The sequence below is a fragment of the Notamacropus eugenii genome, chromosome 6 (assembly GCF_028372415.1).
Source record: "Notamacropus eugenii isolate mMacEug1 chromosome 6, mMacEug1.pri_v2, whole genome shotgun sequence".
Classification (NCBI taxonomy): Eukaryota; Metazoa; Chordata; class Mammalia; order Diprotodontia; family Macropodidae; genus Notamacropus; species Notamacropus eugenii.
In genome coordinates this window covers 212,346,103-212,367,109 of record NC_092877.1, presented here as the reverse complement: position 1 = coordinate 212,367,109, position 21,007 = coordinate 212,346,103, and the positions used below count along the sequence as shown (strand labels likewise).

Here is a 21,007-nt window from a genome sequence, read left to right as displayed (position 1 = left end):
CTTTCATAAAGGTATCTAAGGTCTCAGGGTTTCTATCAGGGGTCTTTGGTTACCTAGAGAAAACACTGATCATCAATTTATTACTAGCTAGCCTAATAATCAATAAATTGATTAATTACCCAGAAATTCTGTCTCAAGGTTTTCATTCATAACATTCACCATCATTTGTACACTTCCTTGTCTGTTTAAAAGTTTTGTAGTTCTGTGGCTTGATTGCTCCTACCCTGAAATAATCATAGAAAAACTTTGGCCATTCATACAACAATATCAAAATTTCACAAGATCATAGATTTAGAACTCAATGGCATCTTAGAGATCACTTAGTCCAGATTCCCTCATTTTACAGATGAAGACCAGAGACCCTGAAATCTTAAGTGATTTGTCCAAGGCCACAAAGGCAGAGCTGGGATTTGGAACACAGATCCTCTGACCTCAAATCCATTATTCCTTCCATTGTATTATACTGGCTTTCAATTTATCAAGCATTAAGATTTAAAACAAACAGATGCCATGTCAGAGAATAGAAAAGGTTCAACAATGCTGCATTCAGGATGAATATGAGTTAAATAGTGAAGGATGTGAAAGAACAAACAAGAGAGGTCATTCGAGTTTGTTTCCCCTTGTAAAGCCCCATTGGAGAGCTATGCTGAATATGCCCTTCACTATGTACTGTCAATGCATGTGTTGGGAGGCAAGAAGAGGGGAGAAATCCCTAATGCCATTCTGCTGATATCCTTCTAATCTTTTAAACACATGGGAAACTAAACAGACTCTGCCACATACCAGTCATTTACTTCTCTGTTCAGCCTCAGTTTCCTCATATGTAAGTTGGCTAAACAGTATTTGCCTTACCCACTTACAAAATTATTTTGAGGCTTAGGTGTAAAAATGTTTTGAAAACTATAAAGCACTTGACAAATGTCATGGTTAATAATGACCTACAATGGGGAGTTCTTAAAATCTTGAATCCATAAACTTGATTTAAAAAAATCAATTCCTATTTCAAAGTAATTGGTTTCCTATGTAATCCTATACACTTTATTTTATGCATTTAAAAACACTCTGAGGAGTAGATGGGTTGCACACAGAGATTTGTGAAATGATTTTTAAAAAAGGTTAAGAATCCCTGATTAAAAAAATACATTTGCCATTTCCTAATCTGTGACTTCCCAGGTTTTGGTTTTTATAATTTTAAGGATATTAAAAATTAGAATAGCAGTTATATTTTTGTGATAGGAGAAGTACTTTCTTACACTTTAAAATGATGGTGGAGAATACAAATCTGGTGAAGTCCAAAAATTAACAAAATTAATGAAACATAAAGATGAATTAGCATATAATGAGATACGTTCAATTTCTTACAGACTTCATTCATTCAAATGCCATGCAGGTAACAGCATTAACAGCAATCATTGATAAGCACATAAGAAAAAAAAGCCTAGTACTTTAACAAATAGCTGATAAAGGCACAAAATACTGTTTTGTAAAGTGGAATTCACTGAATTTTGAAAAGGACAGTTTACACCTCATTGAGAACCTTGGGTGTGTACCCTGTGATGAGATAAGATCTCAAAAGTTGGCTGCATGAAACAAGTCGATTCACAGCCAGAGCAAAGCCCAGCCTGGCAACCTTTTTGTGGGGCATTAACTACACTTGTCACTATCATACTGTATCTGATCACTGGCAATAGGATATTACTGCTCCTTAGTGACCCTTCATTCACATACCTGGCTTCAAAATGGAACTCGCTGACATTAGTTAGGAAGCAATTTGCCTGGCTCACTCTCCCATCTATAAAAACCTGGAAGAGTACCCACCGGCTTACAAATTCAGCAAGATAAGAGTTGCCTTCCACTACGAGGTAATGTTATTCAAAATGAAAGCTCCCTCACATTCTGAAGAAACCTTTTTTTAAAAGAAAAAAATGATACTCTAAGTGTTGCAAATTAATATTCCCAACATAAGCTTACAAAAGTTTCTTTCAGGCCAGCCAATTCTTGAATAACCTTAGTAATAAAATAAGTAGAATTTGAGGTGTTTAATTATTTGCATATTTGTTTGCTGGTAGAAGAAAGCCAAGAATGTTTTTAAGGAAAAGAAATTTAAATTATGTTTCATTGAAAGTAGTTTTGTTCTGGGATTTTTTGGTGGGTGGTTTTTTTTTTTTTTTTTTGTAAACTGGACCTGTAACTTCATCAGTATAGAGAGCTTAAAGTGAAGAATTCTTTCTACCATTGCAGACAGGCAATCATAAATAAGAATAAATTCAATAGGAATGATAATATGCTTCAAAGTTTATAATCTTAGAGAATTGCTGAGGGCCTGAGAAATTCAGTGACTTGGTCACACAGGCAGAATTTGAGGTATCCTTCTAAAAAGTAGTAAGGTTGCATCCCAGGCTAAGCTCTTTTTATTTTGATTTTCACATTTTGCAAATATTCTATTTCTTAGATGGTGAGACTTCAAAAGGAATAGTATACGTGTACATTTACTCACCTTTTGGCCTTTCACTCCATGGCAGTCACATTTTCCACAGCCAGAACCAGAACAACCCTGAAAATAAAATTGGAAATTATTTAAATATGTGAATAGTTTCAAATTGGAAAAAAAAATCCAATTAAATGAAGCGAGTTCCTCCCCTCTGATGGAAATAGTTTGCTATTTGTTTATCATCAGCATCATCCTGACAAGAAAGCAGATATATTTACAAAATGCATTACACGTATCACCTCAATTGATCATCACAATAACCCTGTGAGGTAGGTGCTATTATTACCCCCATTTTATCGAAGAGGACATTAAGGCTGCAAAAGGTTGAGTGGCTTCCCCAGGGTTAAGTTGCTATTGAGTGTAAAAGGTGGTACCTGAACTCAGGTCTTCTTGACTCCAAGTCCAACACTCTATCCACTATACCACCTAGGAGGGACCCAGTAGCCTTAATCCATAAATGTCTGCCATTTTCAAACTCACTAAAAAGTACAAGTGAATGAGAACAACAGATATAGGGAGAAAATGCTGAAGGGACATCTCCAAGCCAACACGACTCAATGAGCTGTTCTGGCTTAATTTTTGTATGCTTTGACAGTGCCTTGTACAAAATAGGTTCATAATACAATCTGCTGAATCAAACTGAATTTTATAACACAATGTATATTTTTTAAATACGTAAACTTTAAAAGTACATTGCCTTTCAAAGGAAGAAATACAAATTTTTAACATAAGGGGAAAGGAGTCAACAAGGTAAAATACAATCAATTACAATGGTCTTTAAACTTGCACAGACAGAATTCAAATTTAAAATACAGTTGATAGCTACCATAGACAGACTATAAGTAAGTCTAATATAAATAGTTTTGTTTACCTTTACTGGGGGCAATGTTTTAACATTTAAAGAAAGATAATACCTGCATTTTTGTACATGCTTGAACCAAACATGATATTAGCTTCCTGAATGTTATAGCAATTTCTTTCAGGACACTATAATCACAGGAAGAAAATGTTTCTAACAGTAAGGTCAGATATTAGCTCCATTGCCATAGTAATCTACTACATAAAACAAGGACATCTGGAGATCTTTGTTTTAAATCTGAACAAGTGCCCCTAAGACAATAAGCTGTTCCTAATTTCATATTTTGGAAAGAGGGACAAGTGACAATTGACCAAACAAAGCCCAGAGAGCACTGATATATTTCCTACACTGGCTCATATTTTCAACTGTTTTCAGAATGCACTTTTATGTTCTACCATTTTAAATCAATCCACATGAAGCAATTTTCTTTAATAACCTGGGTTTTGATAGGCAGAAGAACAACTCAAAACAGGTCTAAGCAAAACTTTTAACCTTTGTGTCAATGGTTTTTCTAGAATGTGAAGAAATTTTGGCATTCTGGTGATGAATTTGGAATGATTAACTGTGAACACATAACATAAATGTGAATCTAGGTTCTTCCATTAACTTCCAGTGAAAGAATGGTCAGTCAGATAGATCATCTAACTTCTTTGTGTCTCGTTGCCTCATGTGTAAAATAAGGAAGTTGGATTAAATGACATCTATGATACCTTCCAGATGCAAAGTAGCCAAGAGATTTAGAGGCAAAGAAAGATACTGATCTGATTCACATGAACTTTGACGGTAAAAGAATAAATTACATTCAATAATGCCACATAACAATATCAGCGGATATATATTATGATGTATCCATACCTCTCCCACCCTAAACTTTTACCATTCTAGTTAAATTTAATCATGACCTTACTAGTCCCAAAAGAGAGTTGTGACCATCATTGTTGCTCAATCATTTCAGAATTTTCATGACCCCATCTGGGGTTTTCTTGGCAAAGATACTGGAACGGCTTGCTATTTCCTTCTTCCAGATACGCAAACAGGGTGAAGAGACTTGACCAGGGTCACACAGCTAGTAAATGTCTGGGGCCAGATTTGAAAGATGAGTCTTCCTGATTCCAGGTCCGAGACTCTATCCACTGCACCACTTAGTTGCCATTGTGACCATTATCATATTTTATTTAATAAATAGATAATATACTTAAAATAAACTTATTTAATAGAATGGTTGATGCATATCTGGAAGAGAATATACAGGAGGTCAAGTCCAACCTCCTCATTTTGTAGATGAGAACTGAAACACAGTAAAGTTAGTGACAAGTCAAGGTCAGGGTCATCTGAGAAAAGATGGGCATCTAAATATTCCAGTCTCCAAGTACAGCACTCAATTCCCAACATTACCTGTCTTGCAAGAATGACCAGTACCAATATCATAATCTCCGCCTCTTTTGTAGCAATCCAAGCATTTTCTCTAAGTTCTCATAATAATTTAACTTTGTTTAGATAATACCAAAAGGATTTCTAGCTAAAAGTTAATTTTCCTCCCAGATATCCAAAAGTAAAAATAAAAAACAACTAAAATGAAATGAATTTTCAGGCAGGATTTGGGCATCTCTCAAATGACCAGTTAATAACTATGTAGGGAATTAGGCTGTGAAACACCTGCCAATTGCCCAGAGTGCTGCTGCTTCACCTAATAAGGAGAATAATTTGACAAGGCCCAATAGCCGGATGCCTTAGTCACCCTGTTCACCACAATATCGAAAGGAAATGAGGGTAGAATTGTTAAGAAGTGTGTGTGTGTGTGTGTGTGTGTGTGTGTGTGTGTGTGTGTGTTTACTGGTATGTGTTGACAATTCTATCAATTGTCTTCTGATAATAGTGGTATAACCCAATATATATGAGATGTTTTGGTTACTTTTAAATGAAGGATGTTTTAACTTCGGTTCTTTAAAATATTTATAAATATTTTTCCCAATATATTTGATTTTCTTTGTATTCCCATATTTTTTATTTTGGACATTTAGAAACATAATTTTGAGAAGGAACTTATAGGTTTTATCAGATTGCCAGAGGGATCTAAGAGAAAAAAGATTGAGAACTTCTGATGTATATGCTGATTTTTTAAGTGGCATCTAGGTGGCAGAGTGAATACAGCAACTCATTTAGAATCAAAAAACCTGAGTTCAAATCCAGTTTTGGATATTACTTAGCTGCATGACCCTGGTCAAGCCACATAACTTCTGCCTGCCTCCGTTTCCTCATCTATAAAATAGGATAATAATAGCACCTAACTCCCAGAATTATTGAGACTAAAAGGAGATAATATTTGTATAGCACTTTGAAAAATGTTGAAGTACTACGTAAATGCTAGCTATTGTTATTACTGGTGACCAGTACTCCTGTTGGTTTTGGGAATGGCCACCATTACACAATGATTCCACTCATGTCCTGGGTCACAACTCTACTTTTGGGCTGGAAAAATCACCATTTTTGAGTGCAAGCACAAGGAGTACAGGGTGGCTAGACAACAGCTCATCTGGGGGTGGAGGGGAAACCACAGGACAAAGACCAGATAAGAGGAGATAATGGATTACAAACTCCATATGAGTCAACAATGTGAAATGGTAGCCAAAAAACATCATAAGAATTCTAGAATGAATTCAGAGTGTCCAGAACATAGTGTCCAGAACAAGGGAGACTGTGATTTGGCTCTCTGCACTGGTCTGACCACATCTGGAATATTGCGTGGAATTCTGGTCACCATATTTTAGGGATAATATGGACAGCTCCAGAGTAGGGTGCCCAGAATAGTAAGAGGTATGAACAAAATGGGGATAACTTGTCTGGAAAAGAGAATATTAGCTGGTACCTGATAATGGTCTGAGTATCTGAAGACTTATCATCATGGAAAAAGGAAAAAATAGGCTTGTTTTATTTGGTTATTAAGAGTAAAATTAGGAGTAATAGGAAAAAAAATGCAGAGATGAGTTTTGGCTCCTTCCAAAGGAAAAAACATCCTGACAACCAGGGTTGTTCAAAAGTGGAATAGGACACCACAAGATAGTGAGCTGTCCTGTTACTAAGGAAGGGACTGAAACAGTAGTGGGATGAAGATTTCTGTCAAGTTCTTTCAAGGAGACGCCTGCTCAGGTCCAAGTTGGACCAGATATTTCACCTTTAAGATCCCTTCAAACTCTAAGATTCTATAATTCTAGAGGGATGGGAAACCTATGACCTTGAGGCCACATGTAACCTTCTAGGTCCTTGGGTGCAGCCTTTGGAGTAAGTTCAGATTTTATAGAACAAATCCTTTTATTAGGGGATTTATTCTGTGAAGTTTGGATTCAGTCAAAGGGTCATGCTTGAGGACCTAGAAGGGCACATGTGATATCGAGGCTACTGGTTCCCCTTTACTGTCTAGAGTATAAACTCACTGTAGGAAGCATGTGCTATAGTGTATAGAGTGTAAGACTTGGAGCTGGGAAGACTTGGGCTTGAATCCTGCTTCAGACTAGGCAAGTTATGTAACCTCTCTACCCCTCAATTTACGCACCAGTAAAAGTGGACTAACACATACACCTGTTTCACAAGGATATTGTATAGTTCACTTGAGACAATTAAGAAAAGTCCTTTACTTAAGAAAATGTAAGTAAAGCACTTTGCAAAACTTAAAGCAGAGGAAAAAATATGAGTTATTAGTTTTTGCAGGTGTGTATCTTACTCACAAAATCTGTTGTGCCTTATACATGGTAAATATATTCTCAGTTAATATGCCTTGAATTAATAAATAAGTGCTTAGTGGATTGGCTATACAGAAAATCATAGATTAAAAAAAAACATGAACTTCTTTGCACATTAGCCAATAATGACTTCTTTTTAACATCAGATTAAAAACTGAAGCAAACATTAAAAATGAAAATGCCTATTTTTAGTCTTTATGAGGGAATTTTGATAACAAATAATTTCCTGGAACCACTCTTTTAATAATTCAGTAAGTTATTCTTTCATTAGTGGGACCCTAGATTTGAGACTATGGTGCCATATTTGTCCATGTTTGTGTCAAAATGTCTTCCATGCAGTCCCTCTACCTGCCCTTGTATGTCAACCACAAACTTCTAAATAAGATTTATTTTTCCCATGTCATTGTTACCCATTCAGTGAGACAACTCATCTCCAATTGCACTCTCACCATCTTAATACAGTCTAAAGTGGGGTCACTTTAATACACAGAGCAAATATCTTCAAGATTGTGATTTTATTTGTACACTTAAAGGGGACCTGACATCTTCTCTAAAAGAACCTGACTCAAGGAAATCACATACATAATGTATCTTCTGTTTTGCAATTAATATCTATTATTTCATAAGGCAGAACAACATGGTGTCTGTAGTAGAAAAATACTAGCATAAATAAACATTTTTCAGGCAAATTTTTGTACACTGTAAGTGAAATCTGCTTTGAAATTATTTTCGCTGCATTCCTAATCCGAGACACTTGACTTTTATCTCATAAAGATTAGGAGAATAAATATTTATGCCGGAGTCAGAGTTTGTGGGGGGGGGGGGGGGGGGGTGACAATTCTCCAGAGAAGAATGTGCAGAATGTGTACACTTTAGGTCCTTAAAAAGTAAATACAAAATAATAAAGAGCAAAATGGGCAGAACCAAAAGCATTGTATACAGTAACGGCAATATTGTTTTAATAATAATTTTGACCAAATGAATTATTTTATTTATTATAAATACCCAAATTAACTATAAAGGACATATGAAGAAAGATGCTATCCGCAGCCAGAGAAAGAACTGATAAATAGAAGTATGCATTGAACAATTTTATATATATACATATGTGTGTGTGTACGTGTGTGTGTACACGCGTATGTATACACATACTTATTTGAGTCTAATGGTAGCCATGCCTACTGCAGGGTGGGAGGGGGGAAGGAAGAAAGAAATTTATACGATAATTTTGTTGTATGTTTGAAAGGAATAGAAAGTTGTGCATAGTACATTTGCAGTTTCATGTACAATTGTCTTTTTTACAATGTTATAAAAATGCTTATTTTATTCCATAAATTAAAAATAAAATTTTAAAGAGTAAAAGTTAAATAGACAAAATTAATGCTGATTCATAAATATATCTACACATAAATTGACACCTTGGTATAAAACATGCTCTTAGGAAGGAAGAGCTGTCTCATATGAATTCAAAAATTATTCCCAGAGTTCTAAATTAAATGATACTCCACTAGTTAAGTGCCCTAGGGTCGCCAGATGGCGCCATAGTAAATAGAGTGCTGAGCCTAAAGCAAGGAAGACTCATCTTTCCTGAGTTCAAATCTAACCTCAGACACTTACTAGTTGAGTGACCCTGGGCAAGTCACTTTAACCCTGTTTGCCTCAATTCCTCATTTTTAAAATGAGCTGGAGAAGGAAAGAGCAAAACACTCCAGTATCATTGCCAAAAAAAAGAACCCAAATGGGTTCAGGAAAAATCAGGCACTACTGAAAAACAACCCAATAATAACAAATAAAATACTAACCCGGTACAAGAGAGAAATAAAAACAAGCTCTTAGGAAGGAAGAGTTGTCTCATATGAATTCAAAAAGCACTTCCAAAGTTCTAAATGAAATGACAGTTCACTATTAAATGCCCTACCAGAATAAGATATCTATCCTAGAGGCAAGTATTTTCTCCCACACATGTGTTTTCTTTGGCTCACCACTGTGAATAACCAACCCAAGATTATGTTTGACTTTCCTTGATTTATCACAGGAATAGACTAAGTGAAGACAGTTGTTTTAATAAAAAATGATAGTAATGACTCAATTCTATGGGATCTTTCCTTTAAAGATCCAAGTTCTTGTGAAATAGGTCTATATAATGAAATCTGTCAGATTGAGAAACTGAGTCAAGAGAAATGGGAATTTGGAGTCAGATCAAAGATTAGAAGCAACCATTTATAGTTGCCATAGAATATGTCCATAGGTCAGAAGGACATTTACTCTCTCTCCATTTCTTTATCTTTAAAGAGAGCGAACATTCTTGTGGTATTATACAAATGCTATCACACAATAGCACTTACTGGATAGCACCCAAGTTTGTGGCCATATTTTAGTTATGAATGAGGATGGTTCATTGACAAAGTGTATGTAAATGCTGACTCTGTACATAAATTTTCCATGAGAAAGAGAAGCTTTTGAAGCAATTATGTAAGGAAGAGTTTTCATGGATCCAACTACTAACTACTCCGTGGTATATTTAACACTCATAGAAAGGAGGCACGTAAAACAGCAGGATGACTCCAATTCATACATTCATTGGAGACCTAACAGATTATAGGCTATGTCACAAATTTCATGATTTCCTGAGAAATACATTTTGCATCTAGCTCTTTCAGCAAAATCAAAAGATATGAGCAACCTCATATAACCAGACAGCTCCCTACTGGCTACACTTCTAAGGGAGTTTACGAGAGCTGTTTATTCTTATAGACGTCTGGAATATATTGTGCCCCATCGATTCGCTCCCTACGCATCTGTTTCCCATTCTAGGATGGGAAGAACTTGTTCACTGCGTGAAGTACTCGTACACTTTCTTCTAAACTTTGCCCCCTCTAGAGACCCAGAATCGAGATATTTAACTTGAAAAACCCCTTAGGAGAACAATTAATTGTACTTTCTGAACTTAATGCACAAAAAAACCCACAAACAAACAATAACCCCTAAATATGAAGAAGGTCTACAACATGTCGACCTACACCTTTTAGAAAACAGCTGACAAAGAGAAGGTCCTCTTGGTCTAAATGGCAAATAAGTTACTCTTCTTACCCTTCATGTACAGAAATATTCCATGCATTCTATGTTGAGGAAAATAAGGGAGTGAGAAGAGAACTTCCCTAAATAGATGATTCTTGAAAAAATGGGTCTTGAAGAAATTATCATTTGTTCCCTTAAATATACAATAAATCTACAGGGAAGCAGGATGAATGTCAAAGGTCTGTTTGACCTCTTCTCATTAGTGCAGAAGATAGAACTGTGAACAAGATAACCTAAGATGAAAGCGGGAATATATGTTAATCGTGTCTGATACTGAAGGAATGAGAGTTCTATTGAAGGTTGACAGTCATCAGCTCTCAAGTTTAGCCTTGGAAATTGTAATAAGCAAGGGTTGACTCAGAACAAACAGAAAAAAACAAATTTGGAAGAGATTTAAAATAGAAAATAAAATGGTTAAGAAATGAAATTTCCTCCTCATTCTGTAACGAAGTTAAACTTTTACAGAATAGATTTTTGTACTTTAATGAAATTGGCATAATTTAACATTGTTTATTGCTGAAGAAGACAGAAAAAAGTGTCAAGTTTGCTAATCCTTAAAAATGCTTGAAATTTCACTACAGTAAAAGATGGGGGGAGGAGGCAGCAATGTCTTTAATATAGAGAAAGCCTGTTTCCTGTCTCTCTCTGATCTAAGCAAAGACCTCTTATTGACATTGAAGTGAAAGCCATGGGGTGTACAGGGAGATGAGAAAAAGGCCCACGAATTCTATGTTTAAAAGTACATCTTTCACAAACTAAAGAATCCCAGTTGGTAGTGTGTGTCGTATGGGCGCCCCCGCAGACTGTCTTGTGGCTTCATCCACTGTGGCATTTCTACTGTACTGAGACACATTTGGAATGAGTTAAGTGGAATGACAGCCTTGATTTCCTGATTTTTTTTTCCTCCCCCTCCTCCAGCTTCTGGTTGAAGTCAGGCCTTTAACATCACTACATTAACACAGCTTTTATGTGTTTCACATCCCACCAAATAGGGCAATGTGGAGATCTGCCAATTCTAAGCAGCTTATCTCCCAAATTCCTCTTTCACATTCCCTTTGCTATGCAAAATGTCAGAATCATTCCATGGTTTTATTACTATCAGAGCTGTCTTTCTGGATGTAGCCCTGTCTCAAAAAGTTACTGGAATAGTTCTTTGCCCTACAAAAGTATATCACCATAGAAAGGTTTATTTTTAGGGATAATTGGATTAAATAAAAATGTGCAGTAAAGCAAAAACTTTCCATAAAGTCTATTAAGAAAAAAAATTTAGGGTGAATAATTAATGACAAGTAATAAAAACCACCCTATGTTTTCATAGCATCTTTCACTTTTCAGTGTTTCGGGATCTATCACTTCACTTTCTCTCTATAGTCCTTGGTGCAAGGTAGCTATATATATATGTGTGTGTGTGTGTGTGTGTGTGTGTGTGTGTGTGTGTGTGTATGTATGTATATATATATATACACCATGAGAAAGACTGAAAAGAAATCCCCATCTTTGCTCAGCTGAAAGTAATAAGGGTACTAAGATAGCTGAATATTTCTTGCGATTCATTTGATCATGAAAAATGAAAACACAAAACACTTTTCAGAAGACCTGTCTTCTGATTAAAACAGATAAAATAAATAATGTGAGTGCCTTTCTCACAAAAAATTAAAACAATATGGGGATCTAAATTAACTTTGAATATGAAGAAACAGTTTGCTTTTTTACAGTGTATCTGTGGGAAACCTGCACATGTGAACCACACACAATAATCTGTTTCTCATTAGACACCACATTGGAGGAGCCTACGAGGCCACAGATAATAAACATGGAGGAAATGAGAGTGTCTGCTTTGTTGCTTTTAATATCAACATGTGATTGCTATTTTATTCTCTTTTTTTGTTGTTCTATCATGAAATTGTTGTTGACTCATTTTCTTTCCATTTCTTCCCTTCCTCCAACTAATTTGGAGTGGAAATTAAATATTACTGTTCAGGGGATGGGGTGGACCAGAGGGAATGGGAATGAAATACAGAGCCTTCTTTCACCTCTAGACCAATGGTTTATATCCAGCTGTAAACAACAGTAACTAAAATTAGTTGCCATGTGAGAACTCTTCCTGGGATGACAGCATGTGAAATGAGTTGGTGGTCCTCATTTGTTTTCTCCTGACCAAGAAGATGGAAATACACTCTAAAGAATTAGGTTGGGAGTCATGAGGCCTGGGCTCCCTTCCCAGTCGTATCACTGACTCATCATGATTACAAGACAAAGTGGACCAGCCTGAGAAAAATCCTCCAGAGAGAAATGATTCTCCACCAAACAACCCCCTCATTCCTATGTTCTCCCAAGACAGATGTAATTTTCAGTTAGTTGTTTAAAATGTGTGGTCATTCCCCCTTTTCAAGCCTCTCAGTAGCTACTAATTACCTGCTGTATCAAATTTTAAATATTAACTTCCAAGGGTAAAAACTTGAATTCAAGCAATCATATCCTCACTTGCTACTCTTATCTTAAACTTTTTACTTGTTCACTCTACTTTGAAATTTTTCTGCCAATTATTTGCATTTTTTTCATCTATATCCACCCCTCCTTTCTGTCTTTTTCCTTTTCCTCTCCTTCATGAGAATTGCCATCCAGTAAAATTCCCTCAACTCAAGAGTTCAAATTTTCAAGGATTTAAATCTTTACTCTATGTCAGGCACTGCCTAATCCAGGTGTGGACTTGGGGCCTCGAAGGCCACATGTGGCCTCAAGGCCGCAGGTTCCCCACCCCTGAACATAGACCAAAATTCAAACAGAACCTACCCCATAAGTGAATTTTCATTCATTCCTTCAAAAAAGTTACAGTAGTTCTGCTCTGAATAGGTAAACCAGTCCTAATTTTTGAGTCAAAACTTCACAATTTGGTGTTAATTTGAAATGAAATAGTAAATATCTATATATCTATATATGTGTATATCTATCTATATCTATATCATAGATAGATATAGATATAGATATAGTTATAGATATACTTTCCTCCAAAGGAAAAAAGCAACCGGAAGGACTATTTCAGGATTATATCCTATTTTAGGTGGCCTCTCCGATAAGATTTATTGATTATAAAGTCTCTCTAACAAGAATTATCATTAAAAATCACAGCTTTAGAACAAGAAATACTAGCTCTTGGGAGATAAAAAAAACTGACACCACATAGTAGCAGTATAATTTTCATGGATGACAATTTTCAGTTTATTCACTTGCATTCTACTTCCAATCACTTTCAAGGGGACTTTGCAGAGAATGAGTCTTATTAAGATGGGACCAAAGATGCTAAGACCGCAACTGAACCAGAAAGACTATGAACCAACAGACTTAGGTTTGAATCCTGTTTTGCTCATTCACTAGCTGTGTGACGTTAAACAAGTTGAGTTTGCCTTCTGGGCCTCGACGGATGGTCTCTAAGGTTCCTTCTAGCCTTGACTTCTCTAATTATATGATGTTGTCCTTCAATCATTTTTGTCAGTCATGTCTGGCTCACCATGGCCCCATAAGGGGTTTTCTTGACAAAGATTCTGGAGTAGTTTGCCATTTCCTTCTTCAACTCATTGAGGCTAGCAGGATTAAATGATTTGCCAGTAAATGTCTGAGGCCAGACTTGAACTCACGAAACTGTTTCCAAGTCCAGTGTTCTATCCACCTTGATACCTAGCTAATAACTGAATTGTTACAGATGCCAAAATCAGTAGTCTTTTCACTTTTCACTATCATTATTGCCTCTTAGTTGTTAATCTCAAAAGCCTAATCCTAATTTTCTTCATATTCAACTACTGACCACTGTCCAAACTAAATAGCCAACTAAAGTGATATATAGTTAAGTGAATTTCACAAATAATGTCCAGACTCATTTTAATGATTTGTTTCAACCTCCCGCTCCCATGAATGTACTGCTGATGCTGATACATTGTTACCATGTCTACTTCGCCACTTCTTATCGTATATTTCCCCTTTCTACTTTATGACAGGAGTGACTATATAGTCAGAGAAAAGGTCATTCCTTAGTATGAAATAGAACTCCATTCACACTGTGCCCATTAAGTGAACCAAAGTGCTATAATGCCACTATTTTACTATTAATGCATTTGATTGGGGAACTTGTCAAATAAGAAATTCTGGCAAGAATAGCAACCGCAGCAGTTGTTGACAAATAGAGTCCTTAAAAAAGAAGAAAAAATCATCATTTTAGTCATTTTTTTCAAGTGGTCAAAATTCAACTAGAAGCTATTTTTCATAAATATATTTTCCAGTCTGAAAATATTCAAATTGCCCCCAAAGCCCCCATTCAAAAATAAAATGGTAAGATTTACACTCCATTGAAAATGGTTAATTACCAAATGTTACTCTCCAAACTCCCTATACAAAGAAGTCCACTTTTAGAACTCACTACTTCCTAAGGCCAATAGAGTCTGATGCATAACTTCAAAACTAGGTTGGAAAAAAGAACAAATCTGAAACAGAAAATCACATGCAATAAATTATGTGGAGTCCTCAAACACCTGCAAAAGATGGAAAGGGAAGCCAACATGCTTCTGACACATGGCCAAGGAACCATCTGGACGATTTCTTAACATTATTCCAGTTCACATGCACCATGTAGTAGACTTGCAAGAAAATGTTTAACTGACCTCATAGAACCCTGATTCTTCTAAATATAGATCCTGTAATTGCTAGTGGACAAAGGATGACTTTGAAAGTTATGTATTTGGGTTAAGGAAGACCTACTTCCCCACTCCAAGCCCCCCCTCCTCACACACACACACACACACACACACACGTAGATTAGCAAATAAAAATAAATGAATAAGTGAATAAATGAATAGGTGAGATGAAACATTCATGACTAAAAAATGGTGTAACCACAGAAGGAAGGCTTACTTCCACTGGTCTAAAACAGTGGTTTTCAAATGGTTTTCTGTGGCTTTGAAATTATGTACCAGGATCCCAAGAGGTTATCACTAGAGATTGTATGAGAGAAAGTGTGGTCATGGTGGCCATACTGAATTTATGTATGACCTATCATTTCTAAAACCCACTCCAAAACCACAGTAGAGTGCTCAAGTTCTTTCAAGGACTTGGATGGTATAATCTCAAAAAGTTTGAAAACCAATGAAGAAATATGCCAACATGTGCTAAGTGGTTATTGGCAAAGGATGGGATAAGAATAAATAATGATGCAGTAGAAAACTACTAGGTTAGGGCAATGAGAACAAGACACCCATACTGTGAAGCAACTTGTAAACATAAGCAAGTACTCTATGTAGTACAAGCTGGAGTTAAATCCTAATGGAATACAAAGAAAAAGCAAAAATGATGGACTAGGGTGAAGTCAATCTGAGAAAATGTCTCAGAAAAGTCATCCATGTTGATCCAGGTCTCAAAAGGGCTAATAAAAGTGGATTGGCAGAAACTGAATAAAGCTACAGTAAGAGAGTAAAATATAATCAAACTGCCTACATCACCAAAGACTAATCCACTACAGTCCTACATCAATACCTCATCTATGACCGGGCAATGACTCCAATCCTCGAAATTATAACAGAAGGGCAAAGCTGATGTTCTATGTTGGAATATATTTTCACACTAGTAGAATAGTAACACTTAAAAACTTAGGATAATTTAGTGCAAATACACCATAAGGGAGTGATAATAGTCAATTTAGGGTTAAGCAATCTTGACAATGACATTTATCAACTGAGGGGCAAGTTACTAAACCTCTTCAATCCTCAGTTTCCTCACATGTAAAACAGGCAAAATAGGGTTGTCAGCAGCTGGTGATTCACTACATGTCTAACATCCGAGAGCCAATCTAGTGAAGTTCTCAGAAATGGAGAGTTACCCAACAGCTAATAAATTTGGCACTATAGCTCATTAACCCATGATTACCAATAAGTTGGGGAGGGGGGGTACAATCTATACGAAGGGGATTATTATATGAATGAGATCATATATTCTTGAAATACAGAAGAAATAAATAAGACTACCATTAGCAGACGGAAGCTAAGTGTCCACAGCATGGAATAAAGTCCCACTTTAGTTAAGATTCAGTTAATTTCATTTATATAAGTACTTTGACAAAACTATTAAACATTGTTGCTGTTGAATGACTTCCTGATCCCATTTGGGGTTTGCTTGGCAAAGATATTGGAGCGTTCTTCCATTTTCTTCTCCATTTCTTCCTCATTTTATAGATGAGGAAACAGGGTTAAGTGACTTGTCCATGGTCACACAGCTAGTGAGTGTCTGAGGCCAGACTGGAACTCAGGAAGATGAGTATTCCTGACTCCAGGCTCACTGTGCCACCTAGCTGTACCCACCATTAAAAATAATAAATATCAAAGATAGACACTGAGTTGCGGAAATACCATTTGCTCTTTATAGCAAATGTACTGCAGATCTGTAGCTGGAAAATGCTTTATTTTCCAGTTTATGGATGTAAAATGTTAGTTAGTTTAGTTCTCCAAGTAGGTTTCTCATGGTCTTAATTATCTGATTTTGCTATATTGGTTAAATGCACCAATTATTTTAAAGCTCTAATGAATTTTGCCCACTAGAATGAATGAATGAATGAAAAAGCACCTATTAAGCCCCTATTATCCACCAAGCACTGGGCTAGACATTGGAGATGAATACAAGAGTGAGTCAGACCCTGTCTCAAACAGCTTGATATTACAGGGATGGTGACCAAGATAGGGAATTTTGGTCTGGGGAGTTACAAGGTTTATCAGTAGAGCCACAGAGAATAGACTATCCACATGTTTTCCTGTAGCAATGAGAGTACTTAATGAAGTGCCTGGCACGTAGTAGGTACTATATAAAGGTTAGTTTCCATTACTATTATTGATTGGATTATTGGGGGCAGCTCAGATAGTAGGGCAGAGAGCAAAATGCTTGGACAGGCATCATAGAGGCCCAATATAATACAAAGTCTCAGCTCCTTAAAAGTTATACTTTCACTTTAATCTTCCCATTTTTGGTCTGAGTTTTATTTCTTAACATGTACTGCTCACCTCTGTACTCAGGAATTATCAGAATGATTTAATGTTATTGATTATCTCATGTCAAGAATATCATTTAGGCCAATGCATAAAAACGAAAACCATCCTGTTAATCACTTGTAATGTTTTAAAGGTCAGATAGATGACTCAATGGATAAAGGACTAGACTTGGAGTCAAGGAGGACCTGAGAGCAAATGTGACCTGAGACACTCACTAGCTGTGCGACCCTGGACAAGTCACTTAACCCTGTCTACCTCAGTTTCCTCATCTGTAAAATGAGTTGGAGAAGAAAATGGCAAATCACCCCAGCATCTTTGCCAGGAAAACCCAAATGGGGTCACAAAGAGTCAGACATGACTGAAACAAATCAACAAGTCTTTTAAGTATCTTTTGTTTCCGTTAAAAATTGTAGGTAAATCGTATGCCTTAAAATAACCAAATGACTTGAAATTCCTTTTTTTTTTTTTTTGATGAATGCATGCAAGCTATGATAAAGTAGAGGAAGGAAAATTTTTAGAATTTCCTCATTTTTGGAAGATGTTTCCCTTATAAATCTGACAAGCCCTGTTGTTTTTACCTTCAGAGAAAAGTAGAAGATAAATCATTCAGATTGTGCTACTTAGAGAGAAGTTGAAAAAGAAGCTTCTGTGTTAGTGACTGATGGTATCACATCCTTTTAGCACATGCCTCGCCACACAGTAATGGGGAATTCGGGCTTTTTAGTTCCTGTAAACATTTAAAGGAAATAGCAGTATCTAAAAGTTGCAAGGGCTAATACATAAAGACTGAAACGAAATTTGTTCTAAAGACAAACATTGCATGGAGAGTTGGAAATTCCTTTCAGGACCTTGTAAGAAAATATCGAGAGAGAAAAAGAATATGACATAACAATTTTCCAATTTCCCTGAAAGGTCTAGCAAATTATACATTCAATCTTTACAAGCACTGTGCCACAATTTTCACTTCCAATTCAGTACCAGGGGATTTTGGTAGTTTTAACATTAATTGAAACAAAGGCTCATCCTGCTGTCCTGAATATCTGGAAAAATATCTCAAAAATAGGTAACTTTGGATATTTACTTATCCTAGCAGTTTATCAAGATCTTCACATCCATTTTGCCATAGCACATAGTAGGTGCTGGAAGATAGTAGGTGCTTAATAAGTTTGCATTACCTTTACTTTCTTCAACCATATACCTTGATCCATATTAGAAATCAAAGTTAATATTTTTGATTTGCTATTTGGGGCTCATTCTCAAATAAATAAATAAACACTCGCAAATTGTGAAAGGTATTTTATCAAACACTCTGAAACCTAGACCTCTCGATCAGTCAGTATCCATTTATAATGGCAACATTAAAGCATTACAAGACTATAAAATGCCTTCCAAACCATGATGATAAAATTATATTTTAACAATAAATGCATTTACTTACTAATTATTTGAAAACTGTTCATTCATGAAACACAAAATCACTTTCTATTAACCAGAATAATTATTACTATTGACCAACATGTGTACAGTGTTTTCAGGCTTGCAAAGTTCTTTACACATGTTATCTTATTTGATCCTCACAAAATCCTATGCTATTATTATTATTTCCAATTTATAAATAAAGAAATGAAGGTTGAGGGATGAGATAACTTGCCCAGGGTCACACAATAAATGTCTGAGGCAAGGTTTGAACTTGGGTCTTGCAGACTCCAAATCCAACAGCATCTTAAATGTTTGATTATGACAGAGAACAGAGTTGGTTACATTATATAACTTCTTTAACCTTCAATAAAATCTGGAGATATGATATTTCACAGCTGCCATGATCCTAGTTCACATTTTAGTCATTTCCTGCCTGTATCTCATTCCTGGTAGTGGTTGCTCATATGGTCTTGTGAGGTCAATTAAGATGTTTTTATACTTGATTAAAGTTTTAGAAATACAATTATTTTCTCATCTCCCTTAATTATAACATTTTACCCTTTTGAGGTAATATCAGTTATTCTCTAGACTTTATAATTCTTTAAGGAACCTATTATTTCCCCATCTTTCAATACACCTTACCACTGTAAGGTTTTAAAAGTTAACTGGCCCCCATTAGGTGGTTCTGCCAATAACTGATCACAGGACTCCTTTCCTGATTCTGGTACAAGGAAATCTATTATTGAAATGTTATAAACTGGAAGCAAATTTAAAACTCAAACATTTGAAAAATATTGGCTAAGCAATAATGATTTTTTTTAAAAAAAAGGGTTTACACTCTATTCAATTAGAGCAAAGAAAAAAAAGTCATAGGAAATCTTATTTTAGCAGGCCATAGCTGCCAGGAGCATAAGGAAACAAAATTGTCAATCTTCCTCCCCTTCTTTCATGATCCTTTGTTGACTAGACAGGAAGTTGGCAGAACTTGAACTTTCCCCTTTGAAAACCAGAGCAAATCTTTTATTAAAACAGTTCATTATTTTGGTTCAAGAGAATGTTTCCTAATCTTTTGTGGAAGGGTTACATAGCTTTCTGTGTCTAAAAATGTAAAACAAATTTAAATTCATGATGTTTTTAAAAAGTGACCAGAAATGCAGAATTTAGCAGTCAAGGTAATGTTCATTCTGTTTTAATTAAATTCGATGAAGAAGCCAAAGACAGGATATAGGACAGGAACGCCTACAGTTAAGTGTCTTGCTTGGACGTAAGAACTGCATTCTGTTCATGTGACAAAGCACACAACACAACTCTAAAGTTCCAGAAACTTCAGCTGCCATTCCTCATTCAAAGTGAGGATAGTGGGTAGAAATGCCAAATTATGGTTATCACTTTTAATGTAACAATTCGGCAAAATTACCTCTGCAAGCTATTTGCATTCATGAATATGTTACCATTTCACATGTGTATGTATAGAAGTAGACAATCAAACTAAATTATAATTACTTCAATGAGAACATAAACCTCTTGTGGGTAGGAATCTTGCCTTCTGCTTCTTTGGTATGCATTCCCACCCACCCACCCACCCACCTCTCACTATGCTGACAGAGATAACACTAAACAAACAGCTGGAATTGCAGCTGCTTACTCAGTCATCAAGCATGAAGCACTTTAAATCCAAACTTAAAAGACAGAAGGATCGTAATCATATCTCAGTTTTTGGGGAAGTCTACGCAAATGAAGATATTCATAGAAATGCTCTTCCAAAGGAACTAGAGAAGAAGAAAAAATTATCAGACTTGACAGGCTGTCAAAATTCACTGTCAAGAAAATGTGTGCTCAGTCCTTATCTTTTTAGTAGCAGCTTCTACAGCCTCTAAGTTCCTTGCAAGTTGAAAATCTATGATTCCAAACTCAAAAAAAAAAAAAAAGAAAGAAAAGAAAATCTATGATTCCAAGTTCCCATGATTCACCTTCCTTCCATTTCTACATCACTAGGTATAGACCATTGGACTTACAAGTTGTAGATAAGAACTATGGTGGAAATAATCTGACTCCACATCTGTTTTTGCACATTAGGGATGTAGAAACTTGTCCCAAATTGCCTCATTCACCAGTCACTTTATGTCCTTTCACTCACATTACAAATCGAATTTCCCAAACTGGGATTTGATGAAGAAATGCTTTTTCTGCTGTAACACCAATGATTCTCAGAAACGACTTTTTTCTATGTTTTGACATTCCTACCAAAAAACTTGTATGTTCTTTTAACCATTTTTACCAAAAAGAGTATTATTTTTAGAAATAATTAGGCTAAGAAATGGCTATGTTTTATTGTGACATTTCAGTATAGGAGCAGAGTATCCTGAATTCCACAAATCTATTTCCTCTGTCAGCATACTAT

The 21,007-nt window shown here is 35.8% G+C and overlaps 1 protein-coding gene across 1 annotated transcript in view; it reads right to left on the bottom strand.

The window, feature by feature from the left end:
- COL4A1 (collagen type IV alpha 1 chain) overlaps positions 1–21,007 on the bottom strand; it is a 202,289-nt gene that overhangs the window by 125,266 nt on the left and 56,016 nt on the right. The window contains exon 2 of the mRNA XM_072621983.1: positions 2,498–2,554. Coding sequence (XP_072478084.1) covers positions 2,498–2,554 — 57 coding nt within the window. The remainder of the gene's footprint in view (positions 1–2,497; positions 2,555–21,007) is intronic.